This window comes from Histoplasma capsulatum, assembly GCF_000150115.1.
Source record: "Histoplasma capsulatum G186AR genomic scaffold supercont2.3, whole genome shotgun sequence".
NCBI classification, from domain to species: Eukaryota; Fungi; Ascomycota; class Eurotiomycetes; order Onygenales; family Ajellomycetaceae; genus Histoplasma; species Histoplasma capsulatum.
Genome location: NW_025544803.1, coordinates 583,219 through 603,761, shown reverse-complemented (window position 1 = coordinate 603,761; position 20,543 = coordinate 583,219). Strand labels below are relative to the sequence as shown.

Below are 20,543 nucleotides of genomic sequence, written 5' to 3'. Positions count from 1 at the left end.
TCATAACCATAATCACAGAAATAATTCATTCTCCCCGTTATTTGCCGGAATAGAAGATAAACGGTGTTGATGGAAAATGGGAAAAACTGACTGGTTCGCAAGATGTATATGCCATGATTTGGGAAATCAACAGGAAAACCAAAATAAACAGGCGTCAACTACGCACTCCCTGCATCAAAAATAGCTATTTCACAGGCAAAAAAACTTAACAGATGAAGACTCCACAACCTGCTTCTTGTTCCACACTCTACTCCCCAATCTCCTCAGCCTCACTCCCCAACTCCTCTTGGACAAGATCTTTCATCATAATCTTCCTGCCCATCACCATCCTGATCTTCCTCTTCACTACTAGACCCGCTCCCGTCACTATCCCCCTCGCTACCAGGATCATAATCCTCCTCTTCTTCATCCTCTCGATCCTCCAGCTCTCTCTGCGCCTTAACCAATTCAGATTCCTCCTCCTCGCCCTCACCCGCATGATTTGCAGCACTATCAGTACCTCCATCCCCGCCCTTCACGCCGTTGATGTTAAGTCTCTTGGCCCGACGCGCTTCAGCCAGACTGGCATCCTGCAAGCCGTGCTTTTTGATATAAGCGTCAATACCAGGGTGATTCGACTGGTCGATCATGGACAGCTCGAATTCCTGCACCTCGTCTGGCTTTGCGGGCGAACGAGCAGTGATGTTTAGGTTGAACGTGCGCTGGAGGACGGAGGTATAGGATATGGTGTCGATGTTTTCGAGAGCGAAGAAGATGAGGGGCTTTTTGAAACCAAAGAAGATGCCCGTGGAGAGGAAGAAGAGGAATCCTGTCGGGATGCAATTATTAGTTAGCATTGCCGAGATGACGTTTTGCTTTTTCAAAGCGCGGGGGGTTTTTAGGTGATATATGTAACGCCCACCTTCCTTGCTCCCCCGGAACGCTTTGACATGATACGCCTTGTCTCCCTTCCGATGAGCTTCAGGAGTCGGGCTCACAAAGTCCTTCTCGCTTGGACAAATGACTTTCGTATGTCTTAAATTATCATCGAGCATTCGCTTTAGATAGCTTTCGTAGGTCTCCGCAAGATTTGCACTCTCCAGAGCGGGTGTGCCTGAGCCTAGGTATGCAGTCCTTGGAGGGCCATCAGGAATCGTCCACACAATTGGCTCGAATGCAAGTTGATGATCGGGGACGGGCGAGATGCCATCTCCGTGTTCCGGGATGATACAGAAATTAAACTGCCGTTGCGTTTTCTCAGGGACGGGTAGGCATAAGATATGCTCTAGACAAAATTTTTGGTTAGAAATCAATCTCGTAGTAGCAACCCAAAAAAAAAAAAATGGGAGAGAGAGAGAGACAGAGAGATAAAGAGAAGAGGGTATGAAAATAAAATAGAATAGAAGAAAAGAACTCACGAATCCTCGACATCGGAATCCCAAACTCCACCTCATTCGACGCCTGGTTCCTCGCCCTCAGATACCCCTCCCTTGCTCCAGCAGCAGAGGACACTAGCCGCGTCAATTCCAGCCGCAACTTCTTGCGCTGCGGAATTGCAAACGACAGGTCCTGAACGTAGAATTGTAGCTCAGCATCAGCCGTTAGGCCCGCCAACAGTGCGGCATCGTTTGCAGAACCGGCACCCGTTCCCGCTACCGCCCCTTCGCTTCCATTGATGAGTTTGCGTTTCTTTGCTGCCGGGCCTTCCCCCGTAGCAGCAACTCGTATTTGGGAGCATGCAGACGACGCGTCTCCGCCCAATCCGCTGTGGAGGGTGGTGGCGTATTTTGCGATGTCTTCGAAAAGGCTGGTATACTCAGGGGTGGAGGCTGCAGGTTGTTTTTGATGGCATTAGCTTATTGTATAGTGAGGAAAGAAGGGTGACGTAGTGACCGGTAAAGAAGTGCTTTGATCTAAAAAAAAAAAAAGAGAATGAAAATTTTTTATTTTCTTTTCAATCTCTTTTTCTTCTTCTTTCTGCTCCTCGATTGGTGTGTTGATTTGCATGGACGGGAGAGATGAAATTACCAATGGCGGAATAGACGCGTTTGCGGAGCGGTGCGTTATTCTCAAAGGCCTTGTCGATAACAGCGTTATTGACAGTATCCGAAGACATGTCGGTGCTGTGTGTGATTCGTATTTTCGGGAAACGAGGCGAGTGGGTGATTGTGGTTCTGGCCTCTGGGGCTCACAGGTTTGTTGAGTTTTTGGATGCTGCAAGGGACTGCCGGAAACCTGAGGGTCAAAAATCAAGAGGACGGAACGAGAGGACAGCCAAGGTTAGATAATGGAGAATACCACGGATGTTTTTCTTAGTAGTATTATTCAGAATTCAAAGATCTTATATACAGGGTTAATATGACATTAGTTGTGTATTTTTCTTCGCTATCTAAAAGAAATATGAATATGTATGAAAGGGTTGTTTGTATCTATGCCAAAAATAGTTGTATATTTATTTTTTGACATGCTACTCTCACGATATGTGAAGGACCAGCCTATTTTCCATAGAAAAATGACTATGTACCTAAAGGAAGTTTCTATATGTAAACAGCTAATCAAAATCCTCAATCAACAGGTAAGTGGACTAATTTTATTTATATAATATCATACAAGAGAGACGCTTGTCAAAACAGCTGCGTCTAAATCAATAGCGGCGACCTTCACCTTGAGAGAACGCCTTCAAGCTTCCCACCAGCTAGGTGCCTAAAAGTTCTATAAAATCGGGGGCCCCCGCAGCACCCTATGAAGACAACTTCGATGCAAGCTGATTCTGCTTCTTCGCAAGGAACTGTTCTATATATGAAGCGGTATGTTGCGGAATAATATAGTTCCCATTTTCATCCTTCTGCTGTTCCCTTTCCATTAGCCTTTTCTGGACCTTCTGGGCCATGAATTCTGTCTTTGGCGTGACCCAGACCCTGTTCCGGCGTTCCTCCATTTTCCTATCCTCCTCCTCCTTTTGTGCAACCCATTCAGGATCGTGCCGGGTGCGGAATTTCGAGAACTTATTCCTCAGCTCATCAATAATGGTGACAGGGAATGGATAAGCATTGACGGATGGTATATGTGTTCGATCCTCTACGTCTATTCGTAGGGTATCGACCGCTTCGTCGGCGTGGTCTGGAGCAGTTGGCTCGGGCCAGGGGATTTCTACATCAAGGTCTGAGATGTATCGAGTGTGTTTGGGCGTTTCAACGCCGTATGGATGGTCTATGTAAGGCTCTCCGCCATACATGTGCTTAACCACAACGTCTTCCACTTTGCCCGTTTCTGAATTGTGGAGTGGGACGACCAGCCGGACATCTTCGAAACGGAAGGGGAGGGAGATTGGCCGGAATGGACGTTTGTCGGATTCTCCTGCCAAAATAAAATCGGGATAGCGTACGTCAACCTGTTTTGATTTTTTTCAGGTCATTAAGCATATACATTTTCTTTCATTTCCGACTTCCGGACCCGAAGGCCGCTCGCCTGACTAGAGTTTATTTAACTCACGCTGTTAACCCCGCCGACGCTGACTGTCCCAGATTCAGCATTCACATCGTAGATCTTGCCAATCTTCCCCCGTTCCCTGCCCTTTAATATAACCACCCGATCCCCCGGGGCGAAATTGACATACTTCACCCTATCCTCCCGCGGGAGGGCTGGAGGCCGAATGCGCTCCGGTGGGAGGGTGCCATATGCCCCATCAAGATCCGCAACATCTCGCTTGGGCGCCAACGGGCCCTTTAGCCAGTCCTCCCGTCGGGATTTTCGCTCTGCATGGACCTGGTCGAGAATACTCCGTTGGTAGCGTTGTCGCTCTTGGAAATATTTTCTGATTTCGTCGCGCCTGTCTCGCTGTGCTTGGATTCTTGCCTTTCGTTTAGCCTGATTTGCGGCAAGGGCTGCTCGTCTGATGACTTTCTGCATCGTTGTAAAAGACAATGGCAATTATTCGCGCGTCAGGGCCGAGTGCTGGTCGACTGCGCTCGGCTGGTTTGTTCCTTCGCATTGGTTTCTCGATGGGAATTTGAATTGAATTACATAAGCACAAGGTCTTGGCGGTATCGTTAGCTCTGCTGAGTACCCACCCTTGCTTCGCTAGGAAGTCATACACCTTGATATTGAACTCCTTATCTACTATGAGCTTTCTCTCATCTAGCTTCTAATTCAATCCAGCTCAGTTGAAAACCATTCAACTATCGCAGGCATCATGTTTTCCAGTTGCTTTGCAGCAGCTTTAACACGCATTTGAATGCCATAGCAAGGAGCTTGGGATCGAATTGGAATCATAAATTAGTAGCAAGATAAGGGGTTTCGTAAGCCAACATACACAGGACAGGCCTGTGTATCAGCAATCCACAACTACCAAAAAAAACACCCGTGGCTTCCCGAGCAGCTATGTACTGTACCTTACTGGTTTCCAACGCCCTGGAGGATTTCTTGACAGTCATGGGTAGAGTGCTGTTGGCCCTAGGCTGCCTATCACGGACTAGCGCACCGCACATATATGCCTCAGCTGCCTACATGCTAATACAACCACTTAGACGTCCCACAAGTGCCAACTACGCGGCTCTTGGAGCGTGATATGAGTCAGTGGGGCCCAAGCCGCTTTTGGGTTCAAGATCTCGGAAGGTAGTAACCCCTTTAATAATAATGTAGACATATTCGATATGACTGGGTGTCGGCGAATGGCAGAGAAAGATCTGAGACAGGGAATGACGGTGGTAGGGTGACACGGCCGTATTAGGGGATATCATTTCCTGTCACGGAGAAACTAACCTCCTTGAGATTCTCTTATCTCAAAGATTCAGAGTGAGCGGCTCATGGTTGGCGGGTTGTTAATTGACAATACACCTGGGGCCCAAAGTACCTTGCACGATTATGGACGGGGAGACGACACCACAAGCGCGAAAGATCCATCATGGGCCTATAAAAATTGAAGTCGAAGTTCGGGGGATTAAAACGCTTTGGGGTGGAGCAATCAAGATCCACTTGGAGCTGTCTCAAATGTGACATCTTGGAAATCAATCATGGGAAAATTGCTTGCTTGGGGATGCTCGCAGAATTTCGGCCCCCCCCTGAGTTTCATGTCCGGGGTGTGGCGCGTGTATATGTGGCTGTGTCGGTCCAAAAGTTCAAGTCTGCCTTGCCGTGTTGAGGCTTGTAACGTTGCTGACCAACTATAAATTGGATTATTATGAATAATTGGACTGTCGATTGAGCGGACATCGCGAGGCATTCAAGGCGGACCAGGAGAGAAGAGTATTGGCCTATTAATGAACGCCCTTCCAAGACTTCTTCCGCGGACAATGACACAACGGCGTATTATGGGATCATCGAGGTTGCACCGCCACAGTTGACCATCTTGTTAGCTGCGTGGTTCCCCCATATCCTTGTCAAGCTCAGCACTAGGTTCATTGCTCGGGGAAACAGGCTCTTTGAGTTGGCTGTCAATTCTGGGGGAGAATGCAGCTCGAGACGTGAGAAGCCTCTGGCGATTTTATGCGGCTGCAAGAATCATCACTGCATTTAATGGCTAGAAGTTTGGAGCTGTGATGGGTTGTCAACACTTTCGGGAGAAATATGAGCGATCGAATTAATGGTAATGGTTACTCTACATCAAGCAAAAGCCTTAGTGTGGTAGCTTGTACAGATGCAAGAGAGGCGGGTGATATCCCAGAGCCCACTCTTGACACATGAAATGCTTGGAGCAGGAAGTTCAAGGCGGTTATGCGATGTAGACAAGTAGAGCTCAAAACCAAAAGGTTTGGCAGGAATCAGCGGAGCTAGGAAAGGGTACAATCTGCGGCTTTCAGCATCATTCTGCAAAGCTTGATGCAAGAACTTGCAACTGGATGGCAAGTGGTTGGCTTGGAATTGGCGGTGGTGGGTACACCACAAGACGGGATGCCTAAATCGCTGTCAGCCATTATCACAGGACAGATACTAGCGAGCAGAAAATGCAAGCATCTGTCTTCTTTGCTTGTTGCTTTTTATCTGTTCTGTTCTCCCTACGAGGGTTTTGTCTGGGCAGATGCCGGTGCCATGTCAATCACCAACATTTATTTATCAGACAAGGCAACCAATTCGAGGACTCATGTTTCGGCGCTGCATTTAGGACTGGTGGATTGTTGGAATGATTGAGTGTTTTGTGTCAACAATAAATCCAAGTGATTATTAGATCTATCATGTCCTTTTCTGATTGCTGGGGCCTCTGCATTATGGGTGATGTCCCCAACTGAAGGGGAGCAGAAATTCTCTCGCAAGGCATTCACATGTGCACCCGACAAACATCGGTAAGAACCCGCTGATAATATGGTGTGCTGTACAGATTAAAAGGATCATAAATGTCCGGTAGCATGGGAAGAGCTGAGAGCGTTGTCCTCCATCGCGCAATAATACCTCTAACTTCGAAGTCAATACTCTGGTTACGGGTAACTTATTATTCAACCAGCTGACTCAGCCAGGCGTCAACCAGCCGAGTAGCGCCAAGCCCTGGACCAAGCCGCCAAACGAGGCTAAGGCTCTTTCGAGCCAGATAAACCTCCTGTGCTTCCTTCCGCCTACGCTCGTCTCCTCCAACCTCCAACCTCGTCTCCATCCTCATCATCCATACCACTTCTCCACGCATCTCGCTCTGCCGTTGCCCATCGTCTATTTTTCGTCCCCCATCTCTTCACCCCTCAAAGCGGCGATTCCTTTTGCTCCTGTGCTTGTCTCTGGCTTCTCGCCTGCTTATCTCCTTTCTTCCTCCTTTTGGTTGAGGTTGCCTGCTTGCCTCATCCACTGCATCTTCAGAGGTATGTTGTTTTTTCATTCTCCTACCCACGCCCAAACAACGACACCGACTCCAACACCACCGATACCAGGACCAGTGGCAGTACGCAACCGTATCAACCTCCATCAATAGACTACTGCTGTTCTCATATAACTCTTGCTACGGTTCCTGAGGCTGCTACTGCCTTTACCATTGCCACTGGTTGCCTTCACAGTTGCCACTGGTTGGCCTGTTGCTCTTGTTTATGCTTGATGACTGATCTGTCTCTAGTTTGCTATTGAAAATGGCTGAGATCCGCCGTAAGCTTGTCATTGTTGGGGATGGTGCATGTGGGAAGACTTGTCTTTTGATGTAAGTGTGCTGTTTCACACTCGTGTCTTGTCGTCCGCTAAGTGTGTGCAATACTAATATCTGACATCTTTTTTATACAGTGTTTTCTCCAAGGGAACCTTCCCTGAGGTACATACTTTCATTGCACCCTATTCACCCTTTGACTCGTAGTAACCTCTCTGGCCGTGTGATGAATTTATATAATTATAATTCCTCGCACACCAAAACCACAAATAGCCAAGCTGATATTTCTCCAATTTCAGGTCTATGTCCCAACTGTTTTTGAGAACTATGTGGCCGATGTTGAGGTCGATGGAAAGCATGTCGAACTGGCACTTTGGGATACGGCTGGCCAGGAAGATTACGACCGTCTCAGACCCCTCTCGTACCCTGATTCACATGTTATTCTGATCTGCTTCGCTATTGATTCCCCTGATTCGCTCGACAACGTTCAAGAAAAGGTAGGAAACCTAGAATGTTGCCGGCCATTATTTGTAAATTTGTTTTAACCAGATCTACAGTGGATTTCTGAGGTTCTACACTTCTGCCAAGGCCACCCAATTATCCTCGTTGGCTGCAAGAAGGATCTTCGTCACGACCCCAGAACCATTGCGGAGTTGACTAAGACCTCCCAGAAGCCCGTCACCCCAGAACAGGTATGCCAACAAACCCAATACCCCCTTTAGTGGTTTCGACCATGTTGTTCATCCTGGTGCTGATATCTTTGTAGGGTGAGGAGGTCCGCAAGAAGATTGGCGCCTACAAGTACCTGGAATGCTCAGCCCGGACAAATGATGGAGTTCGTGAGGTGTTCGAGTCCGCTACTCGGGCAGCACTTTTGGCAAAGAAGGATAAGAAATCGAAATGCAGGATCTTGTAAATTTCTTTCTTGTGTTTGCAGCCCGGCAATATCGATCGGGGGTCCCAACAGCTAAGCCTCAGTAACTGGGACAACGATATCTGGACACTCTTTCCGTGGCTCGCGGTGTCCATCGTTGCGTTGAGATGGGTGTGGATTGTCTGAATCACGTGCATGGGTTCTCTTTAAATTGGATCATCTGGCAGTGCAATTGGTCGACTTGATATTTCATTTCCGGAGTCTATCTAGGGGGCTTTTTTTTAATGGTCTCAAAGGTTGATCCCAACTCGAATTTGACCAATCGATGCACATATCGCTTGTTCACCTTATTCCTGTGAGATTTTTGAGCAACGTCCCATCAGAAGCTAAATCCGAGTGAGGTCGACAACAATAAACAAAAAAAAAAAAGACAAAGATTCCCTCAAATCTTTTTCCAGTTGCCCCGGCTGTCCCATTCTGTGTTAGATGGATCAAAGTCAACCAAGAGGAATGAGCCACTGGGGAACTCAATATCCAGTGAACCGGATCATTCTCCCCTGCATGCTGCGGGCTTTGTCTTATTTTCGCTTGCACTTTTTTAAACTTCTCTTTTAAATTTTTCTCTTTAAGATCTTATTTTACTCTACTGGCTTTTCTGCTATTTTACATTTCTGTTGTCCCACATCAAAATAAGAGCGTTGTGACCGTTACCAATTATACTGGGCATCTTGTGTTCCTCTCTTTCGGCCAAATATGCACACGAATTTTCTGTATCGTCCAAGTGCTAACGTCCTCTCTATGCCGCCCATTTGCAATCTTTCATTTAATGAGGAAACACCAGCTGCTCCAAGTCCCATTGCTCCCACTGGACGACCACAACATTTCATATACCTTGTTCTCCCCCTGCCTCCCTTTTTTACCCCCCTTAAATTTATGGTTATTGCGTCCTTATCTAAACCCCCGATTTTGTGCTGCCCTTTATTTCATATTATTGCTTTACTCCCCCTTTATTATTGATTTCTTAAACTCCGCTTGGTGCCTTGTTTTCCCTTGCTGTTTTCATCTTTACCCTGTCTCCCCTCACATTGGTTTTGTTTGATCTGTTGTCTACTTCTTTAAAGTGTCCAATCTCGGGGAGTCTTTATTCTACCCCAGCTACAAACCCCTTTGCTATCCCCGCGACTCCCTCGTCTCCATGTCTAGTTTGGCGGTGTAATAATCTCTTGAAATTCAGGCGTATACAAGTCAGAAATTTGTTTTTTTTTCACTTAAACCTATCCTAGATTTTCTCTCGTGGTCTCCCTTCAAACGCTCAGACTCGCATTCTGCCCCATGGCGGTTTGCATGAATACCGCTCATCCCCTTTGTGGGCTGTAGAATAGCAGAGAAGAGAGGGCGGGAGATGAGGAGAAGTGGTTGGGTAGAGAACAGAATGAATAGGCCTGTTTTCTCGTATACATCATGCGCGCTCGTTGGTTTATTGTAGTGCATGCAATCCATATAGGTAAGGATATATATATATGGGTAGATGGGAAGGGAGTAGTTGACGAAGGGTGATCGATTGATGGATCATATTTACGATGGTGTTTTCTTTTCCCCTTGTATGCCTGAAGCTGTAACTGACGGTTATTGTCTCTTCTCCTGGATTATCGAATCCATCCAAATACCGAGACGAGGTAGAAGATTCTATCTAGTGAAGGATATTTTCTCGAAGTTTATATATATATATATTATATTTTGAATGGTTATTATATTTTGAATGGTTGTTTGGTTGGTTGATTTGGACTTATTATGATTCCGCCTAACATTTCAGTATCCCCTTAGTAAATCAAGGGGACAACTAGTTAGTTAAACTATCATTTCGAACAGAGAATTTTGTTGACAGGCACGAGAAAAAGAAATGAAGCCATCGTTGTCGTCTTCTTCTTCTTGTCTTTCCCGACAAGCACCTGGATAATGTAGTTACGATGTAATTATAAGACAGTCATACAGCTACGCTAGGGAGTTGAAAGAAAAGCCGCCTCGTGATCCTTTAAGTTAGTAGTTGTTTTTGAGTGTCGAGAAGTACGGAGACACTCTCACAGCATTCGGTTACTAGATGAGACAGAACTCTTAGGGTCGGCCTGACCTACAAAAGACACCTATGAGACATAGCGTACGGACGGCCCCCTGAAATCACTGATGTCGCTGAACACGATTCTCCAAGTCTGGATGTCGTCAGCTCTGTCGAGGATTGGGATTTTGAGCTCTCGAGAGCACTAGTCCCTCCCATACGCTGCACCTTGGGTCGTCAATAGGCGGATTACGTATGTAAGAAGCTAGCTCGGAGGTAGTGTGCTCCCTACACCGCCCTACGGGAGCTAACCGAAGGGTTGCAGGGCGTACGTACAACTTCCTGTATGTACAGCGTAAGTGTAGTGTGCACCTCGTCGCATTTGTGGAGGATCATGGGTTCCGGACCATCCGACTGATGAATGGCAGATAGTAGATGGGGGGTGGTTTAAATGTTACTGAAAAAAAGGGGTATGGAAGTGCTCTTTTAGGTGTGCTTGCGCAGCATAACTCGCTTTCGCTCACCAAATGCGTCGTTTAATATTGTTTTGTTTACTGGGGGTTAGCTGGGAGATGACGGGAAGGGTTGTAAAGATTCCTAATGGGGGTAGCTATATTGCCAAGGCAAGATAATAATAGCACTGGGACGTTTCTTTCCCATCACGATGATCTAACTAGGTTGTCATGTTGCACAGCTTGGCGTCTCGGCTGCCCACGTTCCTTGCCAGAAACCCCAGACAGATACTCTCAGCAGTTTCTGTCCCTTTTTTCGCGATGCAAACACTAATCCAGCATTGGGCTCGAATATGCTCTCTCTTTCGTCTTTCCATTCTCTACCGGTTCAAATTCAACAGGGCCTCGATATACCTTCGGGCATCTAGTCCCACACCTTCGGCGAGTTTCGCGGGACCAGTCCAGCTTCCTCGGCCATCCCCTGCACTGGACTGCGAAGTGCCTGATGCACCGATATTGTCGCGGAAGAACCCTCCTCTGCTGGAATAACGAGTGTGGCCTGATGTAGTGTGGTCGCTGGCTTTCCGGACGAGGAACGCTTCCTTGGGAGGCTGTTCGCGGCTCCGGTGATGGGCTGATGGAGTATGTGACTGCTGTTGTTTTCCTTCTTCCTCTTCTCCTTGTATGGCACCATGCGAGCCCACACTGGAGTCCCTTAACCGCATCCACAATACCCACCAGCCCCGGCTTGTCCTGCACGTCCGTTCGATCTCAGACGCGCGACTTCGGGTTTCGATATATGTATTTATGATTTGCGTATGGACGTTGAGAGTATCCTGGCGGGTCCATGTTGGTTCAGAGGAACCGGCGGATGATAGTTTTATTGTTTGCACGGGCATTCCTGGCTCCGGAATGTTTGGGAGGGATGTGTGAATAAAACGCGTTGTAGGGTCATAAATAATGTCATAGAGAGGAGACTGTTCACTGGGACTATCCTTTGAGTTTCGATACTGAGTCCAGAGTGGACTTCGTTGGGGGATCTTGTCTATTGAGGTTGATAATAACAGAGGCTTTTGAAGAGGCCCGATTTGGTGATGGATACTTCTGTAAAACGTTGGGGATAGTAACGAAGGCGTTTGAGGTTCAAAGAGGAATGTGAACATGAATGGTTGGTTCTGGGTTTCCTGGTTAGTTTCCCTTGATGTGGGATAAGTTACAGTGTAAGGATTCTTACCAGATATACTACGACTTGTAGATCCTTATATTTATCGATGGATGTCGTATCTATGGATATTTTAAAAGGTCAATCTTTTTGTGACTAAGCATCCTTGCACCAAATTGGAACGTACCATCAAAATCCTCATTTTTCGTGCGCTCCCGCATCATTAGAGTTAGTATCCGTAAGACGGTTCTCTCTCTTTGAGCCCCTTTCGCTGGCGTATGTCCTGGTCCGGGGCCTTGTGGATCCGCTTCTTCATCGCTCTCCTCAATCTCTGGGTCATCACGAAGCCCTATTATAAACCTCCCGTTATTGTGCAGCCGTGGAAGCGATGTGCTTTCTTGTTCAGTGGAGCTAGTCATGGACAAAGAGTCAGTCTCTGATGGGGCTTGCTGTGGGCTGCCACCGAATTTCAAAAAATTTACTCGAGGGTGGGACAGGGAAAAGTTCGAAGAATCAACCCAAGATGTTCCGTATCCTAGAGTGAGTAATTTCATAAACTTTTCCGTACCAAATCCGGACGGATCAGCGGGCTCTTCTGTAGAACGTTTTATGCCATCTCGTGAGTTATTTTCTCCAGATTTCGAGATTTCAGCGGCAGGTTTGGGTGTAGATCCTACCACCAAAGGAGGAGGGATTCCAGGAGACAAACTGCGTTTTGGAGTATGGCTCGGTGACTTTGAAAGGGTCTTGGTTTCACCACTTGAGGCTCTGCCCTCGGGGACTTTTCGTCGTTTTCGTCTTCGGATGGATCTGGGATCATGTCTGACCCCGAATGAGTCTTCCCCATACCTGTATATCCACTCCATCCAGTGGGAGACTCGAGTAAGAGACTGCCTGGAAATAGCCCCGACTCCCGAGAATACCACACCATCAAATGAATGCGGAATGGCGTTACACCCTATCCACTGGTGACTTTCCCCAACTAGTCCAATATTTGCTGGGTGCTGGGCGGTGGAATTATCATACTGGTGATTGGGAGACGTATCTCCAAAACGAGATACTACCAGATCAACCAGGCCATCTGTTCTCGAAACAAAATCTTCCAGAACTTCGCGTTCTCCACTCCCCCATTCCTCTTCTCCAACACCAATCCCTAGTTCCCCAGTCGCCGCAAGTTTGATACCATTGAAGATCTCAACTGCTGGGTTTCCATTCAAAAGAGGATCCCAATTCCATATAAATTTTGTCCAAAACTGCTCTAGTGCACTGCAAAATGCTGGCCTCTGCAGACGTGTGTAGAGAATGCCGAGGGAGGGCGCGTGATGGAGGAGGAATATGGAATGCGCTCTAAGAAGTTGCTGAAGGATAAGATGTGAAGGGGCAACTTCGCGGGAAGAATATTCAACTCGAGGTGCCGGCGCATTCTCTGGCCGTGGTTGCGGTGAGGCGGGTGACTCTGGGAATATACGAGTATAGTTGATAGACTACAAATGTATTAGACATGAACAATACGAACGTGGGAAGAATGCCCTACAGCTAGTATCCACCAACCGGATTCCAGCTCATGCAACACGATCCGAGACTTTTCCGTCTCAACTGTGTCTACCGCTTCACCATTGGAGAAGTTCCTATAGCAAGTTCAGTCGTTGCCACTGATATCTACACGGGCGATATGCGGAGGCGATACCTACTTCCCGAAGCTCACCATACCCTGCGCGAGACCTATCTGGCGCAACTTCTCATTGTTATCGACTTCAGTATCATCGCTAACGGCTCCCCGCGTACTCCTCCGTTGTGTCCTTATTGATGGCCCTTCATTTTCCTTTGTTGAATAGTAGAAGACGATTTGATCTCTGAGAGTCTCCTCCGTAGATCCAAGGGACGGGTTGTATATCGTAAGGAAAGATAGTTGTGCGGGGACAACTGAACTTGGCTGCTTTGCAGGCATTGGCCTTTTAATCAAACGCCCTCTAATACCATGGTTGTATGGCCCAACCGTATACGCCCACTCTTGAATTAAAGGAGATGTTCGAATGCTGTAGGTTGAGGTTGCTTCTTGGGCAGCGATAAGGAGATTTGGTGTCAATCTATCATCACGTGATATAAATAATGAGCTCGTTTCCAAATTAAAACATTCTCAGTTTTCAGGCAGGCCAACTTCTCTCATGATCCGATGAGCTATATGGTGACATCGGGGCTGTTTATTTTGCGTCGGCCGTTACCGGTTCGTACAGCCTATCTTCGAGTTCGATATGCCTCCACCAAGTCATGCGACCCTTTGAGGATCCTCTTCTGCGGGTCAGATAGCTTCAGCATTGCTTCGTTGAAAGCCCTGTGCAGGGAACGCGCGAACAGTCCGGAAACGATCGCCTCGATTGATGTTGTCTGCAGACCTGGGAAGAGGGTTGGACGGGGGCTGAAAACTATCCGCGAAGGTGTTCATATGTTCCTGTGCACATAATATAGGAGTGTTGGATTGATCTAACTTGTCAAATAATAAGTCCCAATTAAGGCTGCGGCAACGCAACTGTCTCTCCCTATCCACGAAATAGATACATTCACTGGTTGGAAGGTGAGGATTCCTTATCACAAATCTAGAATATTCCGCTTCCCTAACTACCTTTCTCGGACAGCCTCCGAAACCGCAAGGGGATCCCATAAACCTCATCATTGCTGTATCGTTCGGTCTTTTTGTACCTCCTCGAATCCTAAACGCCGCAAAATATGGCGGTCTTAATGTCCACCCTTCACTGCTCCCAGAGTAAGCCTTATTTTCTCGAATTGGCTGAGAAGATAGTCTAATTAAGATATGTCAGTTTCCGGGGGCCAGCGCCCTTGCACCACACGTTGTTAGCAGGAGAAACGAGAACAGGAGTAACTCTACAAACACTTGATACAAGGGACTTTGACCACGGGGTAATTCTTGATCAAACCCCTCCTCCAGGCTTTAGCATACCCGATCCGGATACGTGCGACGTGCCGCGGTTGTTAGATTTAGTGTCGGACAAAAGCGCCCAGATGCTGGTATCAGGTATTCGAAACCGCATTTTTGTTCCCCCGTTGAAAAGTGCGGGATGGCGCAAGCCAGATAACGAGGGTGCTTTGCGGCATGCTGGGAAGATCCAACCGGAAGATCGTCATATCAATTGGCGTTCCTGGACCGCGCAAGAGATATTCCGACGGCAACGGGTGCTCGGTCCGTTGTGGAACAATGTCGTCATCGGGACTGGCTCTTCAATTTCTGGAAGCAATGAGCAGACAAAGAGAGTTATCTTCACTAAGATGGCACTTGACGAGTCTATTCCACGTGTTCTCGATTCCGTCAAAATAGACCCTGGCGTGGTATTCACATTGTCAGATGCTCAGACTTCGGCCAATGAGCTAGACCAGCCGCTATACGTGACAACGTGCGACCGCAAGACTTTGCGGATAGACGAAATTAAAGTGCAAGGCCAACACTCGGCACCGGCTTATCGAGCCGCCAAGAAGGCAAATATGTTGAATATAGAGCCTCCGTCTGTCTCATTATCCATTAATCCTTGGCGGGTCTTGAATAATACAGGTCTTGTTTAGGGGCCCAATGTAGGCGCATAATTGGGTCATTTATTTCAATTTAATATGCATGGTTATATTCCTACGAGGTTACGTAGGACGGGCCTAACGTACGGTAAGATAGGTTTTTCAGATTATTACACGACTCTTTGTCCATAATAAATACTGCTGTTCAGCAGGTTATATCCATGTCTTCTCTCACTTGATTTCTTTCCCTTCTTGGAGTTTTTAGTGCAGGATATGAACCACAGATCTATTGATTCCTCAGAAGCAAGGAGATATTACCGAATAAAATACCCGGAATCTAAGCCACAGTCAATGACTCGAATAGACCGAGGGTTTGGAATATGTTGTTGAGCTAACCAACTTGAATCTGTTGCCCAGTCGTGGACATGTTTTTGGCAACCGTGATGAATACATCGGCGCAATCCTCAATCTCAGGCTTTGAGTTGTGGTTAGCTCCCGTCAATAACTATGAATGGTTGTTTGTTGCTACAACATGCTTGAGAACAGCCTTATCTGTATATGCCTGGACTGTCTCCTTGGAGAATCTTTCGCCCTATTTCCGCGTCATTAATACAAACTTTCAAAATCGAATTACCCGTCCTGGTCGCGCTCACCCATTCCGTGAGGAGAAGCCCTGGGAGGACCGCGTTAGTTCGGACCTTGGATCCCTGAGATGAAGCGAGTGCTTTCATCAGATGCAACCCTATGTTGAGATGGTTAGAATGCAGGCGGATAAGATTGGAAAATCTAGATTTGCTTACCTGCAGCCTTGAACACAGAGTAAGTCATGCTATACTTAGTGGTTCAAAAGTCTGTTTATGCTTTTAAAATCACCAAAATCCACCTGTTTCATTTCTTTCTTTCTTTTTCTTCCTGTATTATTCTTCCTGGTTTTGATTTCATATCACAAACTAACACTTTAGAGCGGGGTGAACCAAAAATTAAAAGATATCGAACCTTGGTCCCCCGGTAATGAGGACATTTCTTCCCTTGAGGGAGTATGGCATGGTTAAGCGCAGAATCTTGCGAATCGCGAAGACACAATTTAGATGCTAAGCCGTAGGGTTGCTGACAACATGGCAAGTATTATCCATTGTTTGGGCTAAGGAGGAACACGCGCTTTCCCACTGATTCATGGCAAGCATCTCAGGAAGTGGTCGTGATCCTAGTAGCGTTAAGGGGAAACTGAGCGTGGAAGCTGCGGCAGGTTGAGTTGGCGTTTCACAACTTGATTTTAACCTCGGCCTGTCACAAGAATTGGTTTTTGAACGCGCCGCCGTGTCGAACATCAGTTAACTGACAGAATACATAACTTTCCTCCCTTTGGTTTTACTTGCTGCTAAACTCTTGTCCAGTTCTGCGTCTAGGCGACTACGCTCTTTGGGATGGGTATCCCGTACGCAAAATAGGAGATCCCTTGTTCTCTTTATTTCCCTTTCAAAGAGATTGGCGTTTTGACAATCTCATGCCCTATTCCATGTTTCATTTGATCATCCAAGCGCTGCTTCTGTGCGTCTGGGTATCGGTAGTGGCTATGAAGCCATGTCTTCGGTGGTTGTCGCATGTTTCCATGGTTTCTCTCTTTATTTTTGATTGTATGAGGTTTCCCAGATGGCGGAGCACGCACCTCGACGTTCCTCTGCTGTATCTGGCACATGGGGCGTAAGATTGGAAATGCGGACCTAGGGGCTGCCCGCTACACTTCTAAGGATGAGCTCCGAATAGGCTTCGTTTCTTTTAAATTGCTAGACTTGCGTAACCCGCACGTTAGGCTGTAAGGGGCCATGCTTAGGAGAAAGGAGTATTAGAGGGTGACAAAAGGGGTAGTTGGATGTCCCCTGATCTTAACTCTTATGCTTCCAGCGAGAATATCTGCTTACCGAGACTTGGAATTGTATGAACTGCCTCTGATGAGGCCATGTCAGAACACAATGTAATGGAGGATGTATATTGCTGTGGTTGCTTGTCTGATGCTGCTGCCAGTCAGTTAGCAACTGCACAACCAGTTATGGCCATTGTGAAAGTGTCTATGTCAGGTCTGCTGAGGAGCACACAAACACCTCACTTCTGTTTGCACCTCACCTTCTCACCCCTTTCTCTCTAAGAACTTTGCTGTCATCTCCAAAGGTATCCATTCAACAACAAAGCTCTGAGATATCAGTCATTACATATCAGTCTGCTGAACCGCACTCTTGTTGTCTTCTAGCAACCTTTCTCACACAATACAAAAGGGGGGAGGTGATGGAATCGTCTCCGCCTAAGAACAACGACGACAAGGCACAAACTTCTCACACTGAAGGGAACAAAGCAGGGGACAAAGGTAATATTACCAACATAGAAACCAAGATACTCTCCCATCCCAACAACTATTCATGCAGAGTTGATATCAAAAAGCTAACTTTCATTTGTGTATTGAACAGCTGATGAATTGCCCAATAGCTCCCAGAACAATGCCAAAACCCGTCGTCGCATCACATTTGCATTTTTCAGTTGGCCATTTTTTGGCCGCCGTGAGAGACATCATGGAAATGGTAAGCAGGTAGAAATCTAGTCATTGGAAACCAGATGTAATCTTCTGCTGCATAAGGGTAAGCTAACATCTGATTTTCAAGGCGTTCCACCGGCGGAACGACGTGCTGCAGAGCAAGACAACCTGCAGCTGCCAAAAGTTGCGAGCTTAACAGGCGCTATTTTTTCCCAACGTCCAACGGCAACCAGCACTATCACTAGACGTAGACACTCTTACGCACCCCAGGCGTCAAGGGACTACAGTCGTTGCATTCAGGATTTGTCCGTATGTACCGATGATGAACGTGAGATTGAGGTGGAGCCAGAACTGGATGGCAATGCCATGGATGAGCCGCAAGTTCACCCCCTGCGCATGAATCCTGTGAACGATGAGAAGCAGCACAGCACACCATTTAGTACCAATGATGCTGCAAGCGTTGTTGAAGCTGTAGAGCCTTCCGGAGGGCCAGAAGTTGTTTCTGTAGCCGAGACTTCCTTCGTGACGGCCACTAACAACACCGATGATGCTGAAGAAATGGGAAATGGAGAAAACCCTCCTCCCACCACCCCTTGCGAAGAATATGCAGCTGAAGATGACCCTTACCCTGTCTCTGACACCTCGTCTGTCTATGCTGAAGAGTGGTTCCCGTTTCGTGAGCTCTCGCAGATATCCTGGCGCACGGCTGGACCTACGTCTGCGGAGGAATTGTTGCCATCAACTCGCAAATCCCCCTATCGCATGGGGAGGACCCGTCGTTATGGCTGGATTGAAGGCCAGCCATTCTAAGATGGAACAGATAAGTTTGTCTTCTTCGATTGTATTTTCTGATACAGCCACGGAATTGTTTCGGGCTAGGTGAGGACTCGACTGTGCTGGGCTGAATTATTTTCTCTTTTCTTGTTACATTGTTTATCCTTGTTCCTTTTTATACTTATTTGACTGTTTTTCTTTTCTTTTTCTTTTTCTTTTTCTTTTTCTCTTTCTTTTTTCTTTTTCTTTGTCTCTGGGTTCTAAGAATTTCCCTATAAGGAAAAACATTCGAGACGTGTTTTTGTTCACTATCATCTCAAGTGGTTTTAACCCTCCATGGCTTGGCCATTTCAATTTCAGTGTTTGAACTTGTTAGCTGCCTTTACTCCGCTTCATTTTTCTTTCTTCCTCAACAGCATCATCACTGAGGTTAAAATGCAAATTTGTTTGATCGCTAGGCAGAGATTTCTCTCTGGCCCTGCTCACAGATGAGAGTGTGTGAAGGTTCTTTTTTGTTTCCATGAAATTTTATCAATGGGATAAATCATCCACTGAGATAAGGTTTTCCTAGTTCAGGGGATCAAGTTGAACTGGTAGTTAACTATGCCCCAGTTAATAAGCGAGTTAGTTTTAGTTAGTTAGTTACCATTAAAAACAATGATGAGTACTTAATTAAAATGGACATTCTCTTTGTATTTGTGTATAAATAGCTGTGCAGTACATAATCGCGTCCCGAGGAAAGTGCATGGTATATTTACATGGTCGGAAATAACCCAAAGTTTGATACTGAAAAGGCGATAAAATTGATTATTTTGACTTGAGCATCCGAGTAAAATCATGTAGATAACGGGAAATAAAGAAACAATAATATAAGAACAGAAGAAGAGTTCATGCTGATTTTGCCTTATATCATGGGATGGGTTGACGTACTCATGAATAAGGTCATGATATGATCCATATACATTTCAATTCACAAAAATAACAGTGGAAGCGCTGAAGGACACATGCCTCATTTCACCAATTAGAAACCGTACAAGTATCCCAACAAACCACTCCTTCTACGCCCGTAGGAGTCTTTCACTTTTTGATGGGGTGGGGGTGCAAAAACAAAATCAAAAGAAAAAAAATTTATAAATAGATGAAGCCTTTCTACCAAACGCATTTTAACACGCCCACAGGCATAACGGCATTGTGTAAAAATAAAACTCTTCAGATTATGTAAGTTTCTGCTTAATGAAGAAGGATCGAAGATGGGAAAGTTGCCAAGCGCAAGTTAATGACAAGAGGCCTAGCTGGATTAAAGTCCAGCGGACGACACGGGCATTGGTTGCTTCGGATTGGTTGCGAAATAATGCTTCCCGTTCCTGCGATGAGATCCAAGTAAGTATATATTATTGTTTTACGCGAATAATATCATGGATCACTTACCCGCTGGAAAACCTGCTCTCGGCGGATATCTTGTAGTCTGCTATTAAGATTCTTGACTCTGTGAGCCATGTCCTCCATCTTGGATTTATCTTCGCTTTCGATTTTGCTAGTTTCTCCAATGACCATGTCGAGAGTCAATTTTATGGCCGGGGAAGCTGAGAGCCATCCTTGAGTGGCACCAGGATCTGGGGTGAAACAGAGTTTGTGTTGACCTGCATCTGCAGCGGAGAATGTGAACCGTCCAGTATCACTTCCGCGTTGGAATACAACACGGTGATCGTTGTCAAATGTTTCGTCGACTGTGATTGTAAGCGTGAGGCCAGGGTCCGTGGTGTAGGCGTTGACATCGTTCTTGAATACTTCAGCTTTGTAGTTACCTGTTGACGAGTATGGTTAGTACACAGAATCCAGCCCCGACCATCATCGTATCTGACGCGATATAATGAAGTTGCCATAGGATTAAAACAAAATACGCACCAACAACTAAAGTTCCTTGCGGCATATCTTCGAAGAAGCATTTTTGCTGCCGTGGCTGGACATAGAAGTAGAGGGAGTGGGCCGGAGTTGATAGAGTGAGAATCGTGACAATTGCGAAAAAGGACGGCAGCCAGGACTGCGAGCGCGAGGAGGCCATGATGGAGAGTCAAGCCAAACCCGCAGCGGAAATTGAGAAGAGTCTCCTGAGCTTTGTGCGTGCGTTGGCTTGAAAGGCTAAAGGGGCTCT

General features: G+C 46.6%; 8 protein-coding genes across 8 annotated transcripts; 3 read left to right on the top strand and 5 right to left on the bottom strand.

The window, feature by feature from the left end:
* Window positions 1-269: 269 nt before the first annotated feature.
* On the bottom strand, window positions 270-2,151 carry HCBG_02381 (uncharacterized protein; the record flags this gene model as incomplete). Its single annotated transcript, XM_045429430.1, has 4 exons — window positions 270-808; window positions 902-1,264; window positions 1,398-1,808; window positions 2,008-2,151. 4 exons carry the CDS (start codon window positions 2,093-2,095, stop codon window positions 270-272), a joined length of 1,401 nt encoding a protein of 466 aa, XP_045289325.1.
* A 397-nt stretch (window positions 2,152-2,548) lies between these two features.
* On the bottom strand, window positions 2,549-3,940 carry HCBG_02380 (KOW domain-containing protein domain-containing protein; the record flags this gene model as incomplete). Its single annotated transcript, XM_045429429.1, has 2 exons — window positions 2,549-3,370; window positions 3,472-3,940. 2 exons carry the CDS (start codon window positions 3,886-3,888, stop codon window positions 2,720-2,722), a joined length of 1,068 nt encoding a protein of 355 aa, XP_045289324.1.
* A 3,082-nt stretch (window positions 3,941-7,022) lies between these two features.
* Window positions 7,023-9,177, top strand: HCBG_02379 (rho GTPase Rho1; the record flags this gene model as incomplete). Its single annotated transcript, XM_045429428.1, has 5 exons — window positions 7,023-7,090; window positions 7,171-7,198; window positions 7,333-7,530; window positions 7,591-7,725; window positions 7,800-9,177. 5 exons carry the CDS (start codon window positions 7,023-7,025, stop codon window positions 7,947-7,949), a joined length of 579 nt encoding a protein of 192 aa, XP_045289323.1.
* A 1,615-nt stretch (window positions 9,178-10,792) lies between these two features.
* Window positions 10,793-13,522, bottom strand: HCBG_02378 (uncharacterized protein; the record flags this gene model as incomplete). Its single annotated transcript, XM_045429427.1, has 5 exons — window positions 10,793-11,587; window positions 11,647-11,696; window positions 11,762-13,030; window positions 13,126-13,202; window positions 13,266-13,522. The coding sequence occupies 5 exons, from the start codon at window positions 13,520-13,522 to the stop codon at window positions 10,793-10,795; spliced, it is 2,448 nt and encodes an 815-aa protein (XP_045289322.1).
* A 206-nt stretch (window positions 13,523-13,728) lies between these two features.
* Window positions 13,729-15,283, top strand: HCBG_02377 (mitochondrial formyl-methionyl-tRNA transformylase; the record flags this gene model as incomplete). Its single annotated transcript, XM_045429426.1, has 4 exons — window positions 13,729-14,009; window positions 14,076-14,146; window positions 14,208-14,335; window positions 14,391-15,283. 4 exons carry the CDS (start codon window positions 13,748-13,750, stop codon window positions 15,145-15,147), a joined length of 1,218 nt encoding a protein of 405 aa, XP_045289321.1.
* A 315-nt stretch (window positions 15,284-15,598) lies between these two features.
* Window positions 15,599-15,921, bottom strand: HCBG_02376 (uncharacterized protein; the record flags this gene model as incomplete). Its single annotated transcript, XM_045429425.1, has 3 exons — window positions 15,599-15,685; window positions 15,747-15,835; window positions 15,894-15,921. 3 exons carry the CDS (start codon window positions 15,919-15,921, stop codon window positions 15,599-15,601), a joined length of 204 nt encoding a protein of 67 aa, XP_045289320.1.
* A 345-nt stretch (window positions 15,922-16,266) lies between these two features.
* On the top strand, window positions 16,267-18,427 carry HCBG_02375 (uncharacterized protein; the record flags this gene model as incomplete). Its single annotated transcript, XM_045429424.1, has 5 exons — window positions 16,267-16,339; window positions 16,744-16,906; window positions 17,364-17,452; window positions 17,553-17,663; window positions 17,745-18,427. The coding sequence occupies 5 exons, from the start codon at window positions 16,267-16,269 to the stop codon at window positions 18,425-18,427; spliced, it is 1,119 nt and encodes a 372-aa protein (XP_045289319.1).
* Window positions 18,428-19,190: 763 nt separating this feature from the next.
* HCBG_02374 (ERP1 protein) lies at window positions 19,191-20,515 on the bottom strand (the record flags this gene model as incomplete). Its single annotated transcript, XM_045429423.1, has 3 exons — window positions 19,191-19,755; window positions 19,820-20,196; window positions 20,297-20,515. The coding sequence occupies 3 exons, from the start codon at window positions 20,451-20,453 to the stop codon at window positions 19,606-19,608; spliced, it is 684 nt and encodes a 227-aa protein (XP_045289318.1).
* Window positions 20,516-20,543: the final 28 nt, after the last annotated feature.